The 24,772-nt window shown below is 27.6% G+C and overlaps 1 protein-coding gene across 1 annotated transcript in view; it reads right to left on the reverse strand.

Annotated features, from left to right (window-relative positions):
• Positions 1-24,772, reverse strand: part of LOC100212348 (phosphatidylinositol phosphatase PTPRQ) — a 268,145-nt gene that overhangs the window by 201,821 nt on the left and 41,552 nt on the right. The window contains exon 3 of the mRNA XM_065810526.1: positions 7,903-8,205. Within this exon, the coding sequence (XP_065666598.1) occupies positions 7,903-8,205 (303 nt within the window). The remainder of the gene's footprint in view (positions 1-7,902; positions 8,206-24,772) is intronic.

Genomic DNA, 24,772 nt, shown 5'->3' on the forward strand with positions numbered 1-24,772 from the left:
GAGAAACCGCTATTGAAAAAATTTGAACGTTTTTTTCTTTTTTTTCAATGGTTATTTCCTTTTGTTATGGTGTTTACGGCTTAGATCAATCAAATTACAATTAGTCTTCCCAACAGCTGACTCGTGTGATGATTTCGAACAGCAGACTCAATACGCTTCTGAAGACAAAACGCCAAGCCACTACCAAAGGATGGTTCACCTCCAAACGTAGCCTACATACATATATTGGTAGATAGGCAGACATCCATTCTTTTTTATTTTCTTTTTCTTATATTTATATATTTTTGTATTTTTTTATTTCTTTTTTTTATTATTATTATCATTATTATTATTTTTTTCAATGTTTTTATTCTTGCTATTTATTTTTTTTCTTCAATTTTTTTTATTACAAAATTAAATTTAATAATAAAAGTATATAAAGTTCGTAATATAATATTATAAATAAAAATAAACATACAATATTACAATAGAAGAGTTCTAAAACCTAAAAACTAAAACATGTTAAATAATTCACTAAAACTATACATGTTAAATGATTGCTTGTTGATAAACAAAACAAATAAAAAAATAAATAAAAAAGAATATACATTAAATATATACATATACTAATATAGATAAGGGATTTTCAAAAATATAAAAGTAGATTAGTATAATTTCAGTTGAAAAAATGAGTTTTTTAAGATTTCGTTTAAAAGAATCAAAATTACATTCTTGAGAAAAATCTTTTGGAGTATTTAGAACTATACTATTCCATAAAAATGGTCGGCGAAATGAAATAAAAAATTTTCTTAAATTAGTTTTGATAAAATGGTTGTTAAAATTACTTTAGCGCTGCGCTCTTCTGTATAAAAACCAGGACAATGGTCACCCTACTCATATAAGTATTTACAAAATCATTCAAGTGTATACCTTGGTGGTACCACCTTTACCAACATTAGCTATCTCCAAGGTACACCACTACCATGGTTTTTACAAAATCGCTACCATATATTTATAGGTTAGGAGTTAAACATTTTCATACATGCATAAATGTAGCTGAAAACATGCTTTACAAATTTTGATAACCAGTTTTAAAATAAAGTTTATATCTACATTTGTAGAAAAAAAAATACGCCCTAAAAAAGTTACTTTTTGGTACCGGAAACAAACTTTTTTTTTATTGCAACAACAAATGCGCTATTCAGTGGTAAATCATCTTATTATGAGCCTTTAATGGCCAATTATGCAATTAAAATTTCAGTTTGAATTCATCACTCAAGATGGCACCACAATTGACGTGCCTTCAAGGTACACCACTCTCCCCTATACACACACACATACACTCACACACACTCACTCACACACACACACACACACACACACACACACACACACACACGCACACACACACATAGACATTTGGTATTGTTAAAATATTTATAATTTTTACCATGTTTTGTTTTTATTCAAAAAGCAATTGAAACCATTGCAATTTTAGTACTTTAAACTAGGTAACTTCAATTTAAAAAAACAATAGGTAATTTGAGCATGCTCATGTTAAACAAAAATGGTATCTTTAAATAAAGTCAAAACTAAATGTTTCTATGCATTGTTTTTCAAACAAAAATAGAACAGATTTCAAGCTGATATATTTTCTTTATGAAAAATTAAACTTCATTATTTTAGCATCAAAATGTCGCGCCAGATTTTATCATGCGTGATGATAATATTTTAACAACGCAAAAAATTTAATATTGTTTTATTTAGATGAGAGCCGCTAATTACTTCATATACATTTACGCTAATTATACTGATTTTGTTATCACTACATAAAGTCGATTAAAAAAATACAAAGCAACTTTAATTTCACTGCTTACATTTTAGAAATCTTTTAGTATGCTCATATTACCAAGGTGCTCATATTTGCCTAATCTACCCTATATATATATATATATATATATATATATATATATATATATATATATATATATATATATATATATATATATATATATATATATATGTATATATATATATATATATATATATATATATATATATATATATATATATATATGTATATATATATATATATATATATATATATATATATATATATATATATATATATATATATATATCAGGGACGTGGTGGCACCTGAAAAGTAAGTACGAATTTCCAGAAGAGGGGCCCGGTGAAGTACATTTAACGAGAGACAAATAAGCGATCAAAGAAAATTATATTTATACTAAAAAAAGGTCTTTATAGATACAAAATATTATGTAACTCATTTGTATCAGCATAGTTTTTTATTATGTCTGAATGCGTCAAATGCACATTTTCTTGTACTGTATATCTTGTATAGAACTGCAACAGAGGAGAATACAGCATCTAACATAGTCTTCAGCATAAAATTGTAAATGGTGAGAAAAGAAGGCAAAGTTTTGTATCCTTCTCAGCAGCCTTTCTGTAGATCTTCACAAAATCAACCATTTCAGTACAGAGTTCATTTAAACTGATACCAATTTTGAATTTTTCAAGCACTGATTGAATTTTTTCTGGTGAATTAGAGTTATGAAAATTATGACTAATATCTTCACTTATATTCTTCAATAAAAAGGTGTCTATGCTTACTAAAATTTTCCGTTGTGAAGAAAATTTGTCAACAAGAACTGCAATTGCTGAATCCACTACTGTATAAAACACTTCTGCTGGCCACTGATCTTTAGCCTGAGTAAGCCGCTCATCTTCTGTTTCACCGAAGTTCAGTCATTTCTTTCTGAGAGTTCTTTTCTCAACAAATGTTTGCTGTTCAAGCTGAGCTTCAGTTGCAATTTTAACAGCAGATAAAATAACATTTTGGCCAGCACTGTCCCTTAGAACTTGAAGCTTTTCCAGTGATACATCGACAGACATTATAGCAATGGAAAAATCAAGTTCTTCTCCTTGAAAAATTTTATTTAGGGACCTAAGATAGTAAAAATTTCTTTGAAGAGACATAAAGTCACAATTGTTTCATATGACTGTAATCGGGCTAAAAGACCTTGTTCTTCACTTCGAGTATTCATTTTAAATTCCATGTCATTTGAAATTTGTTCAAGGTAATTGATTACCGCAGGGTATAGTATCAGCAGTCGGTCTGTAGCATTTTGTATGGCACTGAAACGAACACTGTGGGTAGTAGCCAGTTCAAGAGACTGATTCACATCCTAAAAAAGAAATTTGCACTTCTCGAATATATTATTTCGTTTCCTTGAGTTTCCGTAAAGAAAAGTCTTTAATTTCTGCACAACACCAGGCTTGTTTTCTGTTACAAAAAGATTAACAGAAACAACAGAAGATTTTGCACAAGCTTTCATAACCAGATTTGTTCCATGAGATCCACCATAAACATTTATTGCCATGGGAGAACACTGCTTTAAGTGTCTTACAACTCCTTTGTTTATTTCTTGCATATTCCTCGCACCATCAAAAGGCATACCCACAAACTTTTGAATATCTACGTTATTTAGTTTGAGTTCATCTTTAATTTTTTTACTTATTACTTCACCAGTAGTTGTTTCAGTTTTAACCATTGAAATCAAATGTTCCTTTACAACGGCCTCTTCTGCAGCAAGCGTGACATAATGTAATAAAATAGAAGTTTGCTCACAGAGTGTAATATCAGTGGTGCCATCAGCTGATAGTGAAAAAAATACTGAATTATTTACCTCTTCTGAAATATTCTTCTTGACCATCTGAGTCATATTATGAATTAGCTTGTTTGTGTATAATTAGAAAGAAACATAATTCTAGCACCCCTTCCAGTAGATTGTTTTTAAGGACTGTGAATATTTGAAAGTTTTTCATTCAGCACCTCATCATACTGACTGAGTAAATTTAACAAATTTAGAAATTTACCCGTACCACATTGAAAGACTTCACTTTTTTCAGAGTCATTTTAAAAGTTGGCTTCCCTTTTTCCACGTAAAGAAATACTCTCTACAATCAAATACCGAATAGCACCAATAACTTTTATTAGGTATTGATGTAGTTTCTCCGCTTCTTTACGTTATTTATTCAGATGTCTCATTGTTTCGATATTTAATATTTTAGCAATTGTGGAGTCTGATAATGCATAAACCATAGTTTCAGTAGCATTTCGATAGTTTTTCTGGGTGCAATGCTTTGTTATGATGTGACTTAAGTTTGACCAATTATCAAACCCATCAGGTAAAGAATTTATGTCCTCTCTTCACCCAAAGCATAAACAAACAATGCAAAAAATTTTGTCTAGTGATAGAGCCATGGCCTTTTCTGTACAACTTCAATGTCTTTAACTTTAACTGATTCAGTGTAATACTTAGATAACTTTGAATGTTTTGTGGGATGATTAGACCCTAATACAATAAATTGCTTTTTTATCAATCATCTTTGCATTTTTTTAGCTCTAGAAATTTAGCTGGATCATTTTCATTGACATTTACAAGTTTGTCTGATTGTTTCTGAATAATCTTTTCTGCTAGAGTTAGGTCTGCAGCTGCAGTTACAGGCACTTCATAATTACTCATTTCTACAGTCATTTTTCCAGTTTCTGTAACGTTTTGGTTTCTGAATGTTTCCAAATATTGTAGTTTTGCTCCTTTATCTGCTGCAATTATGACATCTTGATTATTTTTTGTTTCTTGTACAGATGATTGGTCACTAATTTCTGTTATTGGCTCTGTTTCAATAATAGGCTTATCACAATGGATGTTGATGTTAATTCTACATTCTCTGTTACTGTAAAGGATGTCCCAGCTTTTCTCTGTATTTGTGGCACTTGCACTGACGCGAGACCTGCCGTTAACTTTAATTGTTTTGAATCATTGCCAGCTGCTTTCAATTTATGTTGTCGTTTTTGAGCTTTTTTTTCTGCACCAGATTTGTATTTCCATGTTGCCTCTTTCTTTTTTTTTCCTTCATTTCACCTGAAACATAAATAAACATAAAGTTAAAAAAATGTTCTATGATGAAACCAGGGCATTGGTTTCTTTAGTTTGAGTTATAACAACTATCGGTCCATGGAATTTATAAATAGTAATACTATTTATAAATTACATGGACCGATAGGGAGTGGACTGGAGCATATTGAGTAGTAGTGAATGAAAGTAATAACAAAAATTCATTAAATACGCAATTTTATCTATCAAACATATATTAAGCGTATTTATCAATGCAAAGTAAATGAATTCATGCATTTTATATATTTATTGTTTTGAACTTTTCAACAACAATTTTCTCTTTTTTCTGTTGATGGGATGGTTAATTTCATTAGGTAAAGAGGAGGCATCGTTCGTCACTACAATGCTTGTTTTCGGTATTCTTTTCGTTTAGCAATCCGTCTGCCTCTACCTACTTCTGTTTCAGCTGCCCTTGCCTTAACAAATTGTTCTCTTCATTTTTTTAGCTGAGATGCTCGTTGTTCAGCTGATTTATTTGCTCCAGCTCGAAATTTCTTTTCTCTTTCTCGAGCAAGACAAGCTAATCGATCAACCTCAGTTTCCAGCTTTCTTTTTTATATTTAGCTTTCTTCTTTATATTTCCACGTTGATTTTTTTTTTTACTTATTTACTTAAAAAATTTAATTATTATTTTTAATTGCTATTTATAAGTAAATTATTAAAACATTACTTACTTTTTTACAAAATAAAATCTATCAATTTCAGGTCAAAAACGTTTTTCGTTTTTATTATTCAACAACGATTTTATTTATTTACGCAAGATAAAGTTTTTTGTTTTTTTGTTTGTTTTAATTACTTTTCTTAACGATTTCTTTTATTTACGCTAAAATAAAGTTTAGCACATTTCTTTTATTATTACCGCTGAGCTAGTGTTTGCTTTCTGAGGACACCAAACAAACAAACAAACCGACGTGAAAGCAAGTTAAATAAAATGTTGTAAAAAATGCCCTCATAGAAACTTATAGAACTTAAATAAATTTTTTCTCTTTGAGGATTGGGGACCCAGTTTCTTTTTGGGGGCCCAGTTTCCTGAGCTAGAATCAGGGCCCAGTACAAATCCTCGTACCCTCGTACTGGGCCACCACGTCCCTGATATATATATATATATATATATATATATATATAAATATATATTAGCAGATATATAAACAAATATATATATATATATACATATATATATATACATATATATATATATATATATATATATATATATATATATATATATATATATATATATATATATATATATATATAAATATATATTAGCAGATATATAAACAAATATATATATACATATATATATATATGTATATATATATATATACATACATATATATATATATATATATATATATATATATATATATATATATATATATATATATATATATATATATATATATATATATATATATATAGTTTTCATGCGTGATTTTTTGGAAATGCCATTAAAACTCGTATATGTTTTGTATATTATTTTCATAATAATAAAACTGGCAATCTCCAATTTGCTCTCATTTGATTCTAACCTATATGGATATTTTGTAAACAAAAATAGTATACATTGGTAATGTTAACAAAGAATAAATTAAATTTGAAGCGGAACCACGCACAGACCAGAAAAACTCAAATTTTAGTTACAAGATAAATAAACTTTAATTCCTCGTAAAATATAAGTTTCAGCATTATATATGTATTTTAAAATAATGTTTTAAACATAATTCAAGCTTTCCAGAAACTTACAGGATTGCACTATGTATCATAGAGTCACAGCAATAGTTTAAATGCAGTTCATGAATGATCAAACACAGAAGTCACGCACGGAAGTTGCAAATTTGTTAATTTCATGTAGATATTTTTATGAAAATAAGTTGCTAGTGAGTATTTTAAGTGAAATATTATACTTTTACGACTCATATTTAACATATTTTTGATGAGAAATGGCAGTCATCAATTATTTCTAGCTAAAGGATAGCGTTTTGAAAAACGCTATACTTTAGCTAGACGATGCCTGTTGAAATAATTGATGTTGTTTATTTTCAAACTGTAGCAATATTATTACGCAAAAAAAATGAAGTGATAAAAATAAATATACTTAACTTATTCAGGTAACCTAAAATATGATAATAATATTTTTGCTATAAATGTTTTTTAAGAAAATCATAATAGCATGCATAATGCTTTAAGTTCCAGCTTTTAACTACTAAAACAAAAAAAACAAAAAAATATCACGCACAGAAATGGAAATGCCCATATATATATATATATATATATATATATATATATATATATATATATATATATATATATATATATATATACATATGTTATGCATGATATTCATATAATACATAAAACGTTCACTTTCATAAATATATTATTTATTGAAATAATAATCATTTTAAAAAATCTTTTGAAACTCAAGGACAATTTAGAACATAACTCAATAAATTATGACATTTTATGACAAAAAAGTAAAAATTTTAAAATAAAGAAAATTTTTGGATTTTGGGACAGAATGGGAGACCTGAAATCCCTTTGAAAAATTTCATCACTGTAAGCATTAACTTTTTTTCTTTCGATTTATAACTTTTTCTTTCGGTTTAAACTCAAGCATCATTTAAAAATTAACAGCTTTGTGGTAACTTGTTAAGAAAACTTACTGTCTGAAGAGTAAAAACTATTTCTGGGCAGTTTTACTTTTAGCAAACTAAATGATACTCTATAGTCCCTTCTAAGATTGTTTAATGTAATGACTTAAAAAATAAAATTTATTAATTTAAAAATTTTCACATACTATGTAAAAAGACTTTATAAACTAACATAGGTAATCAACTATTACATTGACGTGAGAATTGTATAAAAATCAATAAGAAAGTCTAGTGTAAATAGTAAATAACTAAATTTTATATGTAAAAAAACACCAAAATATATTACTATATTCAAATGTAGTTCCTTTAGCATTAGAGCATTCTTCTTTTTTTTCTAAATAATTTGCACAAACACAAAAAGAATAAGATGTATTAGGGCTTAAATTTTGGGCAACATAAGTAGTATAATCAGAGCCAACTGTTTTATTCAATTTATTGAAGTAAACTATGTAACTTGAAAGATTAGAAGCCTCTCGATGATTCCAAGTCAATTCAAGAGATGTAGATGAAACTGTTTTAACTGATAAATTTAATGGACTTTCTCCAACTTTACAAAAAGAAACTGTTGTTTGTACATCTTCTGAATAAACTGAAACAAATAATATAAATAATATTGTTATTTCAGAATAATGATAATTATACACAATACAAATTAAGTTAATTTTAATTAAAATAAGTTTGTTAAATGGTAACATTTCACAAAAAGTCAAAAAATGATAATTTCTGGCTTGTTTTGTAATGATTTTGACAATTGACTATGTTGCAAATGTTATGCTAACAACTTTTAATTTTCATCATAGTAATAATATTTTAGTAATTTGATCTTTTGCTCTAGATATTAATTATTATTAGTATAGCACTCTTTAAAAAAATGTAACGCTTACTTATAATGAAAAAAATATAAACAAAATTATTTATGAATTCTAGATAACTTCCAAGAGGCTTATTAAATTTGTGCATGTTTATTCTGGCATCTTCCAAAGAATTGCAGCTAATATATCTAGTTAAAATTAACACAATTAACAATTAATTTTGTTAAAACGTGTAGAGTGAAAAAAACTTGAATTACAGCGGTGGCCAAAAATTAAAGACCACTCTTTTTTTTTTCAAAATTTATTTTTAATTTTAGTATAATTTTATTTTGGAAAAAGGTATCAAAAAAAGAAAAACATTTTTAGAAAGAATTTTTATTGTATTTTATATTTATAATAAAAGAATTTATAATTTTTTTACAAAGTAATGTTAAAAAATTAAAAAACTAAACTAGATTTTAATCCGTATGTTTTAATTAACAAGGTATTAAAAAAAAAAATTTAATATGTCAATTAGAATCATCTTAATTTTAATTTAAAGATTAAGAAACCAACTAAAAAATGAGTGGTCTTTAATTTTTGGCCACCGCTGTATAAAAATTAATAGATATTTTTTTTATTATATCAATTATTTTATGTTGTAAAAAATACTAGTTATAAAAAATGAAAATCAGGAAAAGTAAATAAATTCAAAAAAAATAAAAATGAATATTAAAATTTTTTATGTAAAAAATTCCAAAAAATCATAATATTTGTAATGCAGTTTTAATTTCCATTTTGATTCAAAACTTTGATTGCCCAGTTAAAAAGAAAACAATAAAAAAAAAAAAAAAAAAAAAATGATATAAAAATCTAATTCTTTATTTATTTTTAATAAATTTCTGATTTTAAAATTAAATAAGAAAATTAATCCTATATTTAATAGTCTGTTGTTTCTTATCCTGAATCCCATTTATTCTTGACTTAAATCTTGAAAAAAACGCATTTTAATTTTATAATACTTGGAGATTTAAAACTAAAACTACTAATTTGTATTTTAAAAAATTCTCAAAATATTCATAAAGCAGTGGATACACTTAAAGGACTGGATACACTTTAACCAATTTTTACTAAATTTGATAGAATAAAAGGAAAGTATGAAAAAATCTTTACTTTTTTTGTAATTTTTTGACAAAGAATAACTTATTAACATAATAACTTTCTTTAAACCACTTGATTTTCAAATTAAAAATTATCTTAAAAAATCATGTCTATTTTTTTCAATTCAATTCAATTCATATATATTCTGAAATAGTTATTACATTCACGGAAGTTTACAAATAGTACATGTACTAATCTTAAATAAAAACCTTGCAAATAAAAGCTAATAAATATATTGTTAATGCTAATAGTGCTATTAATCGTCCACAACAATAACAAAACGAACATTAAAAATTGAAGGACTAAAAATACTAATAGTGATAATAATAAAAGTGATAGAAGTAACAATACTAACAATACAATGATAAAAGTAAAATGATAATAATAAAAATAAAAATAATTACAATAATCATAAAAAGTATAGGTATGTATACAATAATAGTATTCATACATAATATACACACATATATGTAGATTCATATATACTATACACAAATATACGAATATACACACACGTACATATACATATACACACATATAAACGCATACTAACATACACATATACAAACATAAATAAATATGCACACATTTAATAATATTATGTATGTGTATTATATATGTATATATTATATACACATACACATATATACGCATACACACACACATATATATATATATATATATCGTCGGGGATAGTGCAAAACCGCGTAACTAGCATTGGATAAAACCGCGTATCTACAGTACATTTTTTTTAGTGGAAAAGGTTAAAATTTAAAATTTTTTTTATTTCAACAGATTTTGGTTTCATTTTAGTATAAAGAGTATTATTCGTGTTTTTTGTAATGTCAACAATAGATATTTGTTGTTAAAATTATTAATATCCAAATATAGTAGTCAATGCTAGTTACGCGGATTTGCACTATCCCCGACGATATATATACATATATATATATATATATATATATATATATATATATATATATATATATATATATATATACATATATATATAAATATATATATATATATATATATATATATATATATATATATATATGTATATATATATATATTTATATATATATATATATATATATATATATATATATATATATATATATATATATATATATGTATATATATCGTCGGGATATATATGTATATATATCGTCGGGTATATATGTATATATACCCAACGATATATATACATATACATATATATATATATATATATATATATATATATATATATATATATATATATATATATATATATATATATATACACACACAAATACACATATATATATACCCATATACACATACATATATATATATACACATATAAATATATACAAACATTTCAAACATATGCATACACACATACACAACCATGCATACATATACACATACATAAATATACACTCACACTTATTTACATGCACTTATCATAAACACTTATACACAGATACACATATCTTTGGATTTATTTACTGCATTTGATTAGGAAGGAATGGAATAGGTTACTCTTAAAAACATAGATTGAATGGAGAGCTTTTAGGTCAAAGGGAAGGTTATTCCAAGATTTAATACTTTGGTTTTTTATGGACTTATATCCATAAGTAACATAACAATAATTTAAGACTGCAAGATTCAGATTATCAATTGATCGAAGATTGTATCGGTTATTTGCATTTTTTGGGAAGAAATTGTTGAAGGTAAGAGGTAGGTTTTTGTGTTGGTGATTCCATACAAACTGGCAATTCAAGAATTGAACAAGGTCACATAGTTTTAGGATTTTAGAAGTAAGATTAAGCACATTAGGATTGATTTTGTAATTCTGAAAATGTATTATTTTTAAAGCTTTGTTTTGAAGATGGATATCCTTAAAACTGCTTGCTGTTGAGATTGTCCCCATATTTGACAACCATATCGTATATGTGACCCAAAAATGGCATTATATATATTTAACGGTGTTTCTAGATTGACATAATGGCGAACTTTAGTCAGCATTCCATTCGATCTGCTCAATTTTATGGCTAAGTCTTTAAGTTGAGATACAAACGATAGGTTGGAATCAATTATAATTCCAAGATATTTGATTGAGTTTACAGGAATGATTTTCTGACCACTTAATTTAAAGTTTAAATTTTTAATGATTTTTGTTTTTTTAGATTTGAATATGACCAGCTCTGTTTTACTACAGTTGAGAAAAAGCTTATTTGAGCAAAGCCACTAAAATAAATTGGCAAGATCATGATTAATGTATTTGTTAATTTTTTTAAAGATTTGTTGATAATGAGCAAGTTAGTATCATCTGCAAAGTGGTAAGGAGTTGCAAACTTAATTGAGTTATTAAGGTCATTAATATAAAGAAGAAAAAGTAGTGGTCCTAATACTGAGCCTTGAGGGACCCCGTTGGAATATTTTATTTTAGTAGATTTTGAGTCATTGACTGAGAAAAACTGAGATCTGTCGTGAAGATAGGAAGTAAACCATTTAAGAGGTATTCCTCTGATTCCATAATATTCTAATTTCTTGAGTAGAATAGAATGATCTACTGTATCAAAAGCTTTTTGTAGATCTACAAAGACACCACATGCAAAGTTTTTATCATCAAGAACTTTTCTAATTGACTCAATAATTTTAATAAGTGAGTGGTTTGTGGAATGATTAGCACGAAACCCATACTGGTGTTTGTAAAGGCATTTAGATTTATTCAAAAATGCATAGAGCATCTCATGCATAGCTTTTTTAAAAAGTTTGCTTAGGTTTGAAATAAGAGAGATAGGTCGGTAGTTGACATATCCATTGTAGAACCTTTTTTAAATATTGGAATGACTTTAGCAACTTTGAAAGTCTAAGTGGATCGTTAAATACTAATGAAGTAGGAAGAGCACTATTGTTACACAGAAATATACCAGCTCAAGATATTGGAGCACCTCCAGCGAACTATTGTTTGCGAGAACTATAAATGACTTGCTAAATCCAATACAATTTAGAAGAGAATGGTCTGATTTAGCCGATATTCAAGAAAGCGCTATAATAAAACGATATCATATTTCATTAAAGTTTAAAAAACCTCAATATCACCCCCGCTAACCAAAGGTTTCAGCATAGCAATTCAAAATCAGCGTGGCAATCTGCCTACAAAATGGCAAAACACAGGAAAAATTGTTGAAACTTTGCCAATAATTTTAAATTTTAAGAATAAATGGGAGCAGTAGCCACACTGTGAAATTAAAGATTTTTACAAGAAATATTCCCATCGACAAAAAATCACATTATTCTGGGTTATAGTTCTGAATATCCTCCTATTGTGTCATCAGAAACTTGACTCAAAAATTCAAAAAACAATATACCAATCAAATTTCCCGTCACACCAATAATACCACAAAACCACATGTCATTCCCCCCAGTAAACTCTCCTGCGACATCAATCCACCAAAAAAAACTGAACCCTCTACAACAACCTGTGAGAAGATCAACAAGAATAAGAAACATACCAGTAAGGTTAAAAGACTATATGTTCTAAAAAAAAAGAAATTATTAAACAAATAAAAATTGTATAATACGCATAACACTTGTATAATACGCCATATTTACGTAACTATCATTAATTACGTATTGATTTTAAAGTATGGCATTTATGTTATATACATTTTATATAGTTTACATATATTTTATATAGTTTATATATATTTTATATAGTTTATATATATATATATATATATATATATATATTTATATAGTTTTACGATTTTTGTAATTAGTATTATGGAGAAATATATGGGAGAAAATAATAAAGTTTTGACTTATTATACATACATAAAGGGGTCGTCCATAAATTACGTCACGCTTTAGTGGGGAAGAGGTGTTGTAGACAATTTTGTTACGATTTATTATGAGGGCGAGGGGGGGGGGGGAGGGTCTCCGATTATGTGACGCAACATTTTTTTTTTAGTTTTAAATCTAGAGAAGACTTTCTTTTAATTAAAAGAGTATCTGACCAAATCACAAGCCTCAGTTGATGTATCTATATGTTGATTTTAAAATCAATTGTGCCTAAATCTTACTTAGTCGATGTGTACACACCGTTAACGGAGTTGTTACAGCCTGTAAACGGACTGTTACAGCCGTAGGCGCAACGCGTTGATCCTACGGCTGTAACAGTCTATGTGCAGTGCACGTTCTGCGCTTTGACTTTATATGGTCCAAGTGCATAACTTTATGTTGGTGCACAAAAGTATGCAGCAACAAAAAAAACAACCTTTGTGCACCAACTAAAAAAAAATTTTGACACCGAGAAACGAACCACAATCATTTAGTTTAGTTTACCAGCCTGAAGCGGTAGTTTCTAGTTGTGGGAAAATTATATTTATAAAATAATAGTTTTGCAGTTATATATCGGAAGAATAGCTATTTAAAGCTGGGATCATGTTTAGGATAGCGATGTTAATTTATACAGTTTTACACGGAACTATTGAGGTGAAGAAAAAAACATTAAACAGACTGAAAAGTACTAATTAATTAACTCAAAGAAGCTAAGAAATTTATAGACATTATCATTATTAAAATTGTTTTAAAAAATTAAGGGGGAGGAGGTCAATAAAATGTTACGATACGTTATAAGGGAAAGGAGGGGGTCAAAAATGTCAAAAACTGCGTGACGTAATTTATAGATGACTCCAAACTTTATCTATCAAAAAAACACTTTTTTTTCCCCGCAAGGTTTGATAGCACAGAACTTGAAAAAACCAAATTATCTTGAGAATTTATTTTTGAAGTTTTACGAGTTTAAGTTCGAATACTTGGCAACTGATAATCAGAACACAATTGATTGTAAGTGGAATCACTGGTTGCAAAATGTTTAAAAGCTCTGGTTATTATCAGGAGAATAAACAGCTCAACCAACAGAATGATCTCCCGTCGCATTTAAATGCTCAAATAATATTTAGGCTTTATGACCCTCATCTTTAACTTTTAGATATCTAAGAGCTTCATTTAAAGCTGACATTGTATTAAATGAAGTTATTCTGTTATTCGAAAGAAGTTTAACAGTACATTTTGAACCACAACTAAATGCTTCAAACATTAAAGTGATTCCCAAGTGCCAACACAAGTGTGTTCATATTATAAATAATCCTTAAAAGATAAGTTCTATGTTAATTAAACTTTCCAGAAGAAATTATTTATCGAGATACTGGCGAACAACTTTATAATTTTTCTATTAAAACGTCCTTGGTCGCGCTTTTGAAGTTAATAAATGACGTCAATACAAAATAGTTCTTTAAAATAACTTTATTTCGATTTATAAAACGTTATATTTGGGTTTACTCTTTTGCAATTAATTTTTATGTAGAAGAGAGTCTTTATTTGAAGAATGTCTTTATATTAGGGTTTGTAATCCCGAGCTATATTTTCAATCCCGGGATTTTGAAATTACATTTACCTAATCCCGGAATCCCAGAATTAGTTCTGGGATTTTTAAATACATGTTATTGAAAGATTTTAATATATTATGTAAGCAAAATTTTAATAAAATTATTAGGACATTTAAAATATGTTTAGAAAAAACTATTTATTAAACAATTTTTAAAATATTCATTAAAAGGAAATTCTTTGGTTTTTTAATATTATACATACTTAATTATTAGATTATAAAGTTTCATCGTCCAGACAACTTTTTATTTTTGTTGCAAAAAGACCGGCCGCAGAAAAAACACAATCAATTTATACATTGGTAGACTTAACAGTCGTTAAAAAATTATACGCTCTTTGTAAAATATTGCCGTTTGTTCCTCCATTTTCAAACAACAGCATTTCTTTTTAAACTGTCACCGACAGCGTCTCACATCGAAATGTTATGCTAGGAAAATGTGCTTTTTTTTATAGCTTTATTAAGTTCGTCTATTTTCAAGAGCGAAAAAATATATTCAGATGGAGAGTCAGAAGAACCAGAAACAATTTCGATCAGGGAAATTTGAAAGAGAAAGTTTAAATTCAGATTCAGACTCATAATCAGTTAATGGTGTGGCTGGATTTGAAGCGTCTAGTCTTTCAAGTAACTCAACTATTAATTTGTAACATTTTATTGAAGAATGTTCCTTGCTCTATTTCAGATACGAACTGAACGTTGATTGTACCATTGTGCAGATACTGAAGGATTCCACTTACGTCGATACGCCTTTGTTGTATTCAAAGAACGAGAGATGAATGCAACTTTTGACTTGAACGTTGAACGTTGTTAACATCTTTTTTTTTTTTTTTTTTACAACAGTCATTATTATATATTTCAAAAACAAATAATACATGTCTCCAGTTTATATAAATGTCCACCACAAATATTTACAATATCTTAAGAGCATTAACAATGCTGTTTTACGCATGCGCGTTTGACATTTTAACTCATGCGAGTTAAAATAATAAACTTAAAAATTCGTGGTTTATAATATAAAGTGCTGGCTATTAACCCATGCATTTAAAAAATATACGCAAGTCCGTCGCACCAGAGGGCTACTGGGGACTTGCTTGTCGTTGTCGTTGAAAATATATATTAACATATATTAGTAGTACTATGTCGTTGTAAAGAAACTCGCAGAAGACTTGTATTTTAAAGGTTCTCGATGAAAAGTCTTTTCATCGAGAACCTTTAAAATACAAAATAAACTACAAATTTAAAAAGTAAATCTATAAAACACACATTAATTTTTGAGGTCTACTGTTCAGTAATATTTTACTATGTATAGTTGCTAACAATTTTTTTTTTTTTTTTAAATTTATGTTTTACTTCTTTTTTATTTATTTATTTTTATAGCTTAAATTGTTCTTTTTACATTTTATTATATTGATTGTTCTTTTATATTTAATACATATCGATAAAATTGGTTTTGTTAATTATGAGATCTTTTAGTTTTTTCTTCAGGGCAATAAGATTATCCAATTTAGTAAGTTCTATATTTTGAGGTATTGTTTTGTTGTATAAATTGGGGCCACAGTATACAATTGAAAATCTTGAAAATTTTGTTTTTTTCATGGGCATTGTAAAGTTTCCGGTTCCTCGTGTGATATATCTGTTGGCGTTGGTTTGAAAAAAGTTATTAATAAAATGAGTTGAGACAAGTCCGAGCTTATATTTGAGCATAAATAAAACATTTTGGTAGATGTTAATTTGATAGATATTTAAAGCATTCAAGTTTTTAAGTAAAGGATCAGCATGAGTGAATCTATTTTTATTATAAATCAATCTTGATGCGTGTTTTTGGTGTGTATGTAGAGAACTTAATTTAGATTTATTTGTACTTCCCCAGGCAATATTAGCATATGTTAGATAACTTTGTATATAAGAAAAGTAGAGAATTTTTAGATTCTCCTGGGAAAGTATAATTTTGACTTTGTAAAGTATGCCGATACTTTTTGATATTTTTGTATTCAATGTTTTTATATGTGGGCTTTCCAAGAAATCGTTTCGTCAATAATTATCCCAAGAAATTTAATAGTTTCAATTCTTTCGATGTTTATGTCATCAATTTTTAGTAATGGTAGCATCCTTGGTATTTTGTTTTTTTGCTGGTTGGAATGAAACAAGATGTATTTTGTTTTTTCTTGATTTAAAGATAATTTATTTACTTTGAACCAAATGTTTATACTCTCAAGGTCATCGTTCGCAGATTCAAAGTGATTTTCAATTGATGCTGATGAATAAAATAAATTGGTGTCATCAGCAAACATTATTGCTTCGAGTTTTTTTAGTGATTTTGGAAGATCGTTAATACAAATTAAAAATAAAAGAGGACCAAGAATGGAACCTTGGGGAACTCCGCATTTTATTTTTAGTAAATTAGAATATTTATTATCGTTCGAAATAACACATTGTTGTCTGTTGCACAGATAGCTTTTGAACCAATTTAGGCTAGTATTTTTTATTCCGTATTTTTCCATTTTTTTAGTATGATATCATGATTAATTGTGTTAAATGCTATGGATAGGTCTATAAGAGTTCCTAATACAAATTGCTTTTATTAAAAGAATCACTTATGCTATTAACTAAATCTAAAATTACATGTTCTGTTGAGTGCTGTGCTTGAAAGCCGAATTGTTTTTTTTTTTATGAATTTGTTTTGAATTAGGTATTCATATAATCTATTGTATTTCTAAGTATCTTAGAAAAGGTTGGAAGTATTGAGATTGGTCTGTAACTGTTTATTAGAAATGTTTCACTGGTTTTAAAAATAAGTACAATTTTTGCTACTTTTAATTTATCTAGTGCAGTTCCAGTTATAATTGATGATTTAAATATTTCGAAAATAGGTTTGCGTATCTCCGAAAAGACATTGACGACGATATTATTGCAAATGTCATCTATACCTGGAGACTTGTTTGTTTTAAGAGAGTTTATTGCATTTTCGAGTTCATCAATTTTTAGTTCTTTAAATTCGTTGTTGACGCTAGTTAGATAAATTTCAAATGAGTTGTTTGGACAATTGACTTTTGAGCTAGATTTGGGCCTATGTTGACAAAAAAACTATTAAATTTTTCTGAAATTGCAGGGAAACTATTTATTTTGCAGGTTTTTATCCCAATTATTTCTTTCATGATATCTCACGTTTTCTTAATATCACCATTTGTGTTTTTTATTTTATTTGAGTAATAGTTTTTCTTTGAATTTTTTAAAATTTTTTCAAACAAGTTTTTATACTGTTTGTAAGCATTTAGGCATTTAGGTTTGCCTCATTTCTATTTTTTAAGTATGTAATATAAATTTTTTTTTTTTTTTTTTGAGGATTTTTTAATACCTTTGGTGATCCATGGACATTTTAAATGTTTTTCTTTTATTAATTTTACTTTAATTGGGAAGTGCATATTATAGCTTTTTAGGAAAATTTTTTCGAAGTTATTATAAGCAGAGTTAGTGTGCCCAAGATTGCATTCATGGTATACCTTATCCCACTCTTCTTCCGACAGTGAGTCCTTAAATTGTTGAATAGCAAATTTGTTGATTTTTCTTTTATAAGTTTTACAACTATTATTAGATTTTATATCTTGTGTCAACAAGAAGAAAATAGGAAAATGATCAGATATATCTGCCTTTATTATTTCTGCCTTTAGAGAAGTATCAAAGAACGAATTAGTTAATATATTGTCTATTGCAGTGATTGAAGTTGGAGTTACACGAGTTAGTTTGTTAATAATTGGGAAGATGTAATGTTGAAGCATTTCGTCAAAAAAAGTTTAGTATTGGCATGTTTATCATATTGTAAACAATCTATGTTTATGTCTCCAATACAGAATTTTTTTTTTGCTCATTGTTGCTTTTTATAAAAATTTGTTTTAAATGATTGGAAAATTTAAACAAATCACCTTCAAGTGGCCTGTAACATGTGGAGACTAGTTATTTCAATTGTAAAAACCTCACTATCGGCACCTGAGATCGAAAGGTCATCTCTTATTTTGGTAACTTGATCATTCCTAATTTAAGTTATAATTACACCTCCCCTTTTGTTAGTTTTTCTTTCAGATGATAATAATTTGTAGTTAGGAATTTCTAAACTTGAATTTATTTTTCATGATTCGTCAGAACACTACGTTTCTATTAGGCATATCATACTGAATAAATAATCGCATTCGATAAGAAAATGTTTTAGCTTATCCATTTTGCTATTTATACTTCTTATGGAAATGTGAATTTCCATAAGAAGTATAAATAGCAACATGGATAAGATCTTATCAAATTTAATAACTACAAATATACCTTCGTTGCGTAACCGTTTAACTTCTTCCCAAAGCATCTTTCTTTCTAACATCGTTTTTTTTGCATAATCTTCATTAATGTAAATGCCGGTTCCTTTAAGTTGAGCTTAATACTTTATTTTTATCATGATAATTCAAAAGCTTCAAAACGATTGATCTTGGTGTTTAATTTTGATCTTGGTCTTTAACTGCATTGACTTGGTGCGCTCGTTCCACTACTACTTCACTTAATACATTTAGTTTTGTTTTAAAGATGTCTTTTACAGCCTTCTCACAATCACTCCAGTTTTCTTCAGGGTTTTCTTTTATGCCATTGATACGTAAGTTATTACGTCTCGAGCGATTCTCTAAGTCAATTGATTTTTTTTTCAGCATCAAAGTTTCACTATCATATTTTGTTTTTATATGAATAAATTGATCCCAAGCTTTTTCTTCTTGGAAATTTATGCTGACTTTTATTTTGTCAACTTCATTTTCAATTCTTCTGATATTTAACTTGTTATTGTTTATTTCAGCATCCTTTTTGTCTAACCTTGCTGTTATTATTATGAAGTTCGAACTTATTATTGTAGTGAAGTTTTTTTCATGATCTTTGAGTAATCTCTTCGTTTCTGCTAGTATACTTTTTTTTTGTTGTTCTAGTTTGCTTGTAATAATTTTTTCTATATTTTTAATATTTATTTCCATTTTTATTGTAAATAAAGTTATTCTCAAAAAAAAATACGTCTTACTCGTCTTGTTGCATCGAGATCAACTTACTACTTAGTAAGTTGATCTCGATGCAACAGTTGAGGCCCTTTGCCGTTGGGATGTTAATTTGTTTACAGCCGATAATGCCATAACTTTTATGCTAAAAGAACTTAAAGATGTTTTTCTTTTGCGGCACAAGACGAGTAAGACGTATTTTAGTACTTCAATAACGACCAGTTGCACACCATGGGCAAAACATAACTATTTTTTTTGTTTGTTTTTTGTTTGTTAAATCACCTTCCCAAGGCTGTGAAGGCTACCACAGACGAGGAGGCTACTTAGTTGGGTTTATAACCCTCTCTCAACTCTATAACTTTAAAACATGAACCTTGACATTGAACTCGCTTATGAAGCGAGCGCTCTATAACTTATATACCTGTTGATTTACAGGTAATATTCTTCCAACTTTTTTCATCCCACTTGCTCCGTCAGCCATAATACCAGCATTATCTTGTTGCAAATTAAGTCCATTTTGTGCAAGCTTTCATACACTTATCTGCAGACTTATCTGATCTGCAGACTTATCTGATCTATAGACTTATCTGATCCTGTTATACGAATTAAGTCTAAGCTCCAGAACCGGACGACTGAATAAGTCCGAATTGCATAAGTGCGAACTGACATAAGTGTGAATGGCGTAAGTGCGATCTGGCATAAGTGCGAATTGCCATAAGTGCAAACTGGCATAAGTGCGAAGCAGTTACAAAAACTGGCACAAGTGTAAACTGCCATAAGTGCGAATTGGCATAAGTGTGCCAAAAGAATTTGCAAACATTTGCATAAGTGCAAACTGGCATGAGTGCAAATTGACATTAGTGCGAAATACTAATTTGCACTTATGCCAATATTTCCAAATTTATTCGGCGCACTTATGCCAATTCACAGTTATGCCGGTTCGCACTTCTGCAAGTTTTTGTAACTGTTTTGCACTTATGCCAACTCGCTCTTATGCCAATATTTTCAAATTTATTCGGCGGATTTGGTGATAATTGTGATAATCGCTAAGTGATAATTGCGATAAGTGAATTGAATAAGCAAAAGTGAATTTCGCTAAGCGAATTTCGATAAGTGCGAACTGGCATAAGCGCGAACATAAGTTCGCACTTATGCCAATTTGCACTTATGTTTATGTTTGTAAATTTATTTGGCGCATATATGCCAATTTGCATTTATGCCAGTTTGCACTTATGCCAGTTTTTGTAACTGCTTCGCACTTACGCCATTCGCACTTATAAAATTCGCGCTTATTCAGTCGTCCCCTCATATTGTGTATTAAATCGCTTAAAAAACTCTGCGGTAAGTACATTTATTATTCATAGATCCAGATATTTTTACAACAGAAAAAAACTATGCAGATTCATGGAGTTAAAATTAGGAGTGCACCCATAAATACTTTTAGCAGATGTCGATTAGTAAAAGCCGATCCAATGCAGCGGCTCTGAATTCAAATTTGTACTCTTTTCTTTTTTATTAATAGATAAATTAGATTTTTTTTTTTAATATATATATTAAAAAATATAAAGGTCAATTTTAATGCATGCTTTTTTGCTTAGTTTGTTTAATTTTAATGCTTGCTCATAAGCAACTAAAAGTCTAATAGACAATATTAATATAGATAAAAAACAAACGTTCTAAAAAAAGTAATAATAAAATTGTAATAAAATTTCTAAATTTTGAAAAAAAAAAATATTAAGAACAGGAGCATCTGGCAGAATTTTTTTTTTTACATTTTACATTACATTTACATTTGCATTTTTTGATTGTAAACTTATCTCTTTGTTTAATTTGAATCCATAAGTCATATAATTGCTTTCCTAAATCATAAAAAAACATAAAATGCAGGGAGCTTTTGATAAAAATCCTGATAAAAAAAAGCGAAGAGAAAAGACTTGCTATATCTGTGTATCCTTTTTATGATTTTTGGTTCAAAAATTCTAAAATGCCAATGTTAGATATAACTAAATGTTAAGTTGTTTTATATTAGATATTTTAAAATATTTTGTATTAGATATAACTTAATGTTAAGTTAAGTTATTTTACAATATATTTTCTCAATTTATAGATTAAAATATTGATAAAAATTAATATTCGCCTGATTTTGAATGCCATTTTTAGATTAAATTGTTAAAAACGGCTCAGGCGGTTAGGAGAACAATCCAACTGTTTAGTTTTTTAAATAAAAACATACCGTGGTGTGACCTAACAAAGTTTTAATTAAAGAAATGACAAATTTCGTATATATAAAAGAAACATTTGCGGAAAATAATTTTGTTGTTTTAGCTTGATTTATGGGCTCATGATGATTTCCCAATTATATTGATGTTTTAATCGTTTGTGGGTAAATCAATTTTTAATTACAACAATTGTAGTAATTTTTAATTAAAATCACGTGACAATTGAATCAAGTTACTATTCTCAAATCATTCTTTAAGCGATCATCAAATATTAAAATATTTTCACATGCTCTATTTTTTATCAAATCATGTTACATACTGATCGTTTAAATGCCTTATATCCCATAAATCAGTACAAAAACAAATCTATTTTATTTTTTCAAATACTTATTTGTTCAAACAAATTTGAATGATAAATAAATGTCATAGTTATGGAGTTTTTGAAGATTACTGTTATTATTATCAAATATATATATATATATATATATATATATATATATATATATATATATATATATATATATATATATATATATATATATATATATATATATGTTAATAATTTTGATACTTGCTTTCAACAACTATCAAAATTTGTTTACTTTGGCAATTTTACCGTTACTTTGGCAATTTTAAGTTGGTCAGGGAAAACTCCTTGGCTTACGCAAGACGAAAAGATTTTAAATAGAATATTGTATGAATTTATATAAACATTTTTGTTGATACCGTTGAATCCTATTGCTTTATTTGGTTTAATCGTTTTGAAAGCAGCTTCAAATTCCTTATAGGATATTCCAATGCAATTAAGATCTGTTGTTTTTTGAGGTAAAAATTCAAAAGAATTACCAGTATATGAAATAGTTTTTGCTAAGTTAGGTTCTGCTAAAATAAAATGCTTATTTGATTCAACTGTAATATCGCATGAAGCATATAAAATTTTATCATTAATTTTAATACCGTTAGGCAAAGCACCTGATTTAGTTTTAGCTTTACCAGTGATTTCTCTTGAAACTTACCAAGTGCGTTTTGAGTTGTTCTTTTTTTTTTTCAAGTAAGTCAAGATAGTATTTTTTTTGAAATTTTTTCTTTGTCTTTCGAACTCTCTAATTTTTGTAAATGGTTTTATTTTCAACTGATTTGGATTTCATGTACTTAATATATAATTTTTGTTTAATTGTGGAAGATTTTCTTAGTACATCGGTTAAACATGGGGATGTTATTTTTTTAAGCTTTTGGTTTATTTCAATTTTAGGAAAATTTGCGTCATAAATATCATAGAATGTTTTAAGAAAATTGCGATAAGCTACCCAGCAAACATGTCAGCGATGAATCAACGTTAAAAACCGGTCGCAGCGTAGAAAAAGCGTTGCAGTCACAAAAACAAGGCGCTTTCAACGTTGAATCAATGTTTGTTTTTGTATACTAAATCGGGGTAAATTTAAACGTTGAATAAGCGTTGAAATTGTAACGTATTTTAAACGTCTCAAAAAAAAACGTTTGTTCAACGTCGAATCAACTTACGCAAAAAGCCACTTTATAGACGATTCAAAATTTACGCTTTATCAACGTTAAAAATAAACCGCTTTTTAACGTCACATTTTCAACGTTGAATAAGCGTATAAATTTCAACGTATATTATCTTCTCAAAAAATCTCGTTTACTCAACGTTGAATAAAAGTACGCAAATAATCACTGTAACAACGTCGCAAAGTTTAAGGTTTATCAACGTTAGACATTAGCTGCTTTTTCAGCGTATATAAGCTAATTATGAAAGGGCGTTTATTCAACGTTAAATGTATCAACGTTGAAAATGTGGTAGTTGAAAAACGTTGAAAAAGTGTTACTTTGCCGACGTTGATAAAACGTTGTTTTGACAACGTTGAGGAAGTGGCACATTGAAAATTATTGTCTCATTAACTAGCCATTACAAAAATAATTTGCCGCAAGTAAAGGCAAAGAAAACTTAATAGAATGCATGCAGACGGTATAAAAAAATATATTTTAATAAAGTTATGTTTTATAAATTCTTTTTATTGCAGCTAATTTAAAACTTTTAGATTTTGCATCAAATTGTATATAATATACATAAATCTCAGGGTATATTCGGTTTTTTCAGGTTATTTTTGTTGATGATTTATTTATTTTATGTTGACCATTTTAATAAATTGCAAAGTTGTATTAAGTATGTTATTTCTAAGTTAGAAATAGCATTTAATTTTAATCAGATGTTTAAAGTAATATCAAAATTAAAAAAATATAAGTCAAACTAAATTTAGTCTGTAAACAGACTCAATTTTTTACTTATTTGAAAAACTTTAAACACCTTACCCTAATTATCAAGTAAATACTTCAGTATAAAATCTTCTACCAATAATGAAAGTATGCATTATTATGTTTTTTTTTGTATAAAAACACGTTTGGATAAGAAACTTTATTTCCATTTTTTTGAAAAACTTCTAATTTTATTAGGAAAAGTAATAATTCCTAATTATAGAGTTGGTGTTGTATATTTAATTCTAACATTTATTCT

This window comes from Hydra vulgaris, chromosome 11 (genome assembly GCF_038396675.1).
Source record: "Hydra vulgaris chromosome 11, alternate assembly HydraT2T_AEP".
NCBI classification, from domain to species: Eukaryota; Metazoa; Cnidaria; class Hydrozoa; order Anthoathecata; family Hydridae; genus Hydra; species Hydra vulgaris.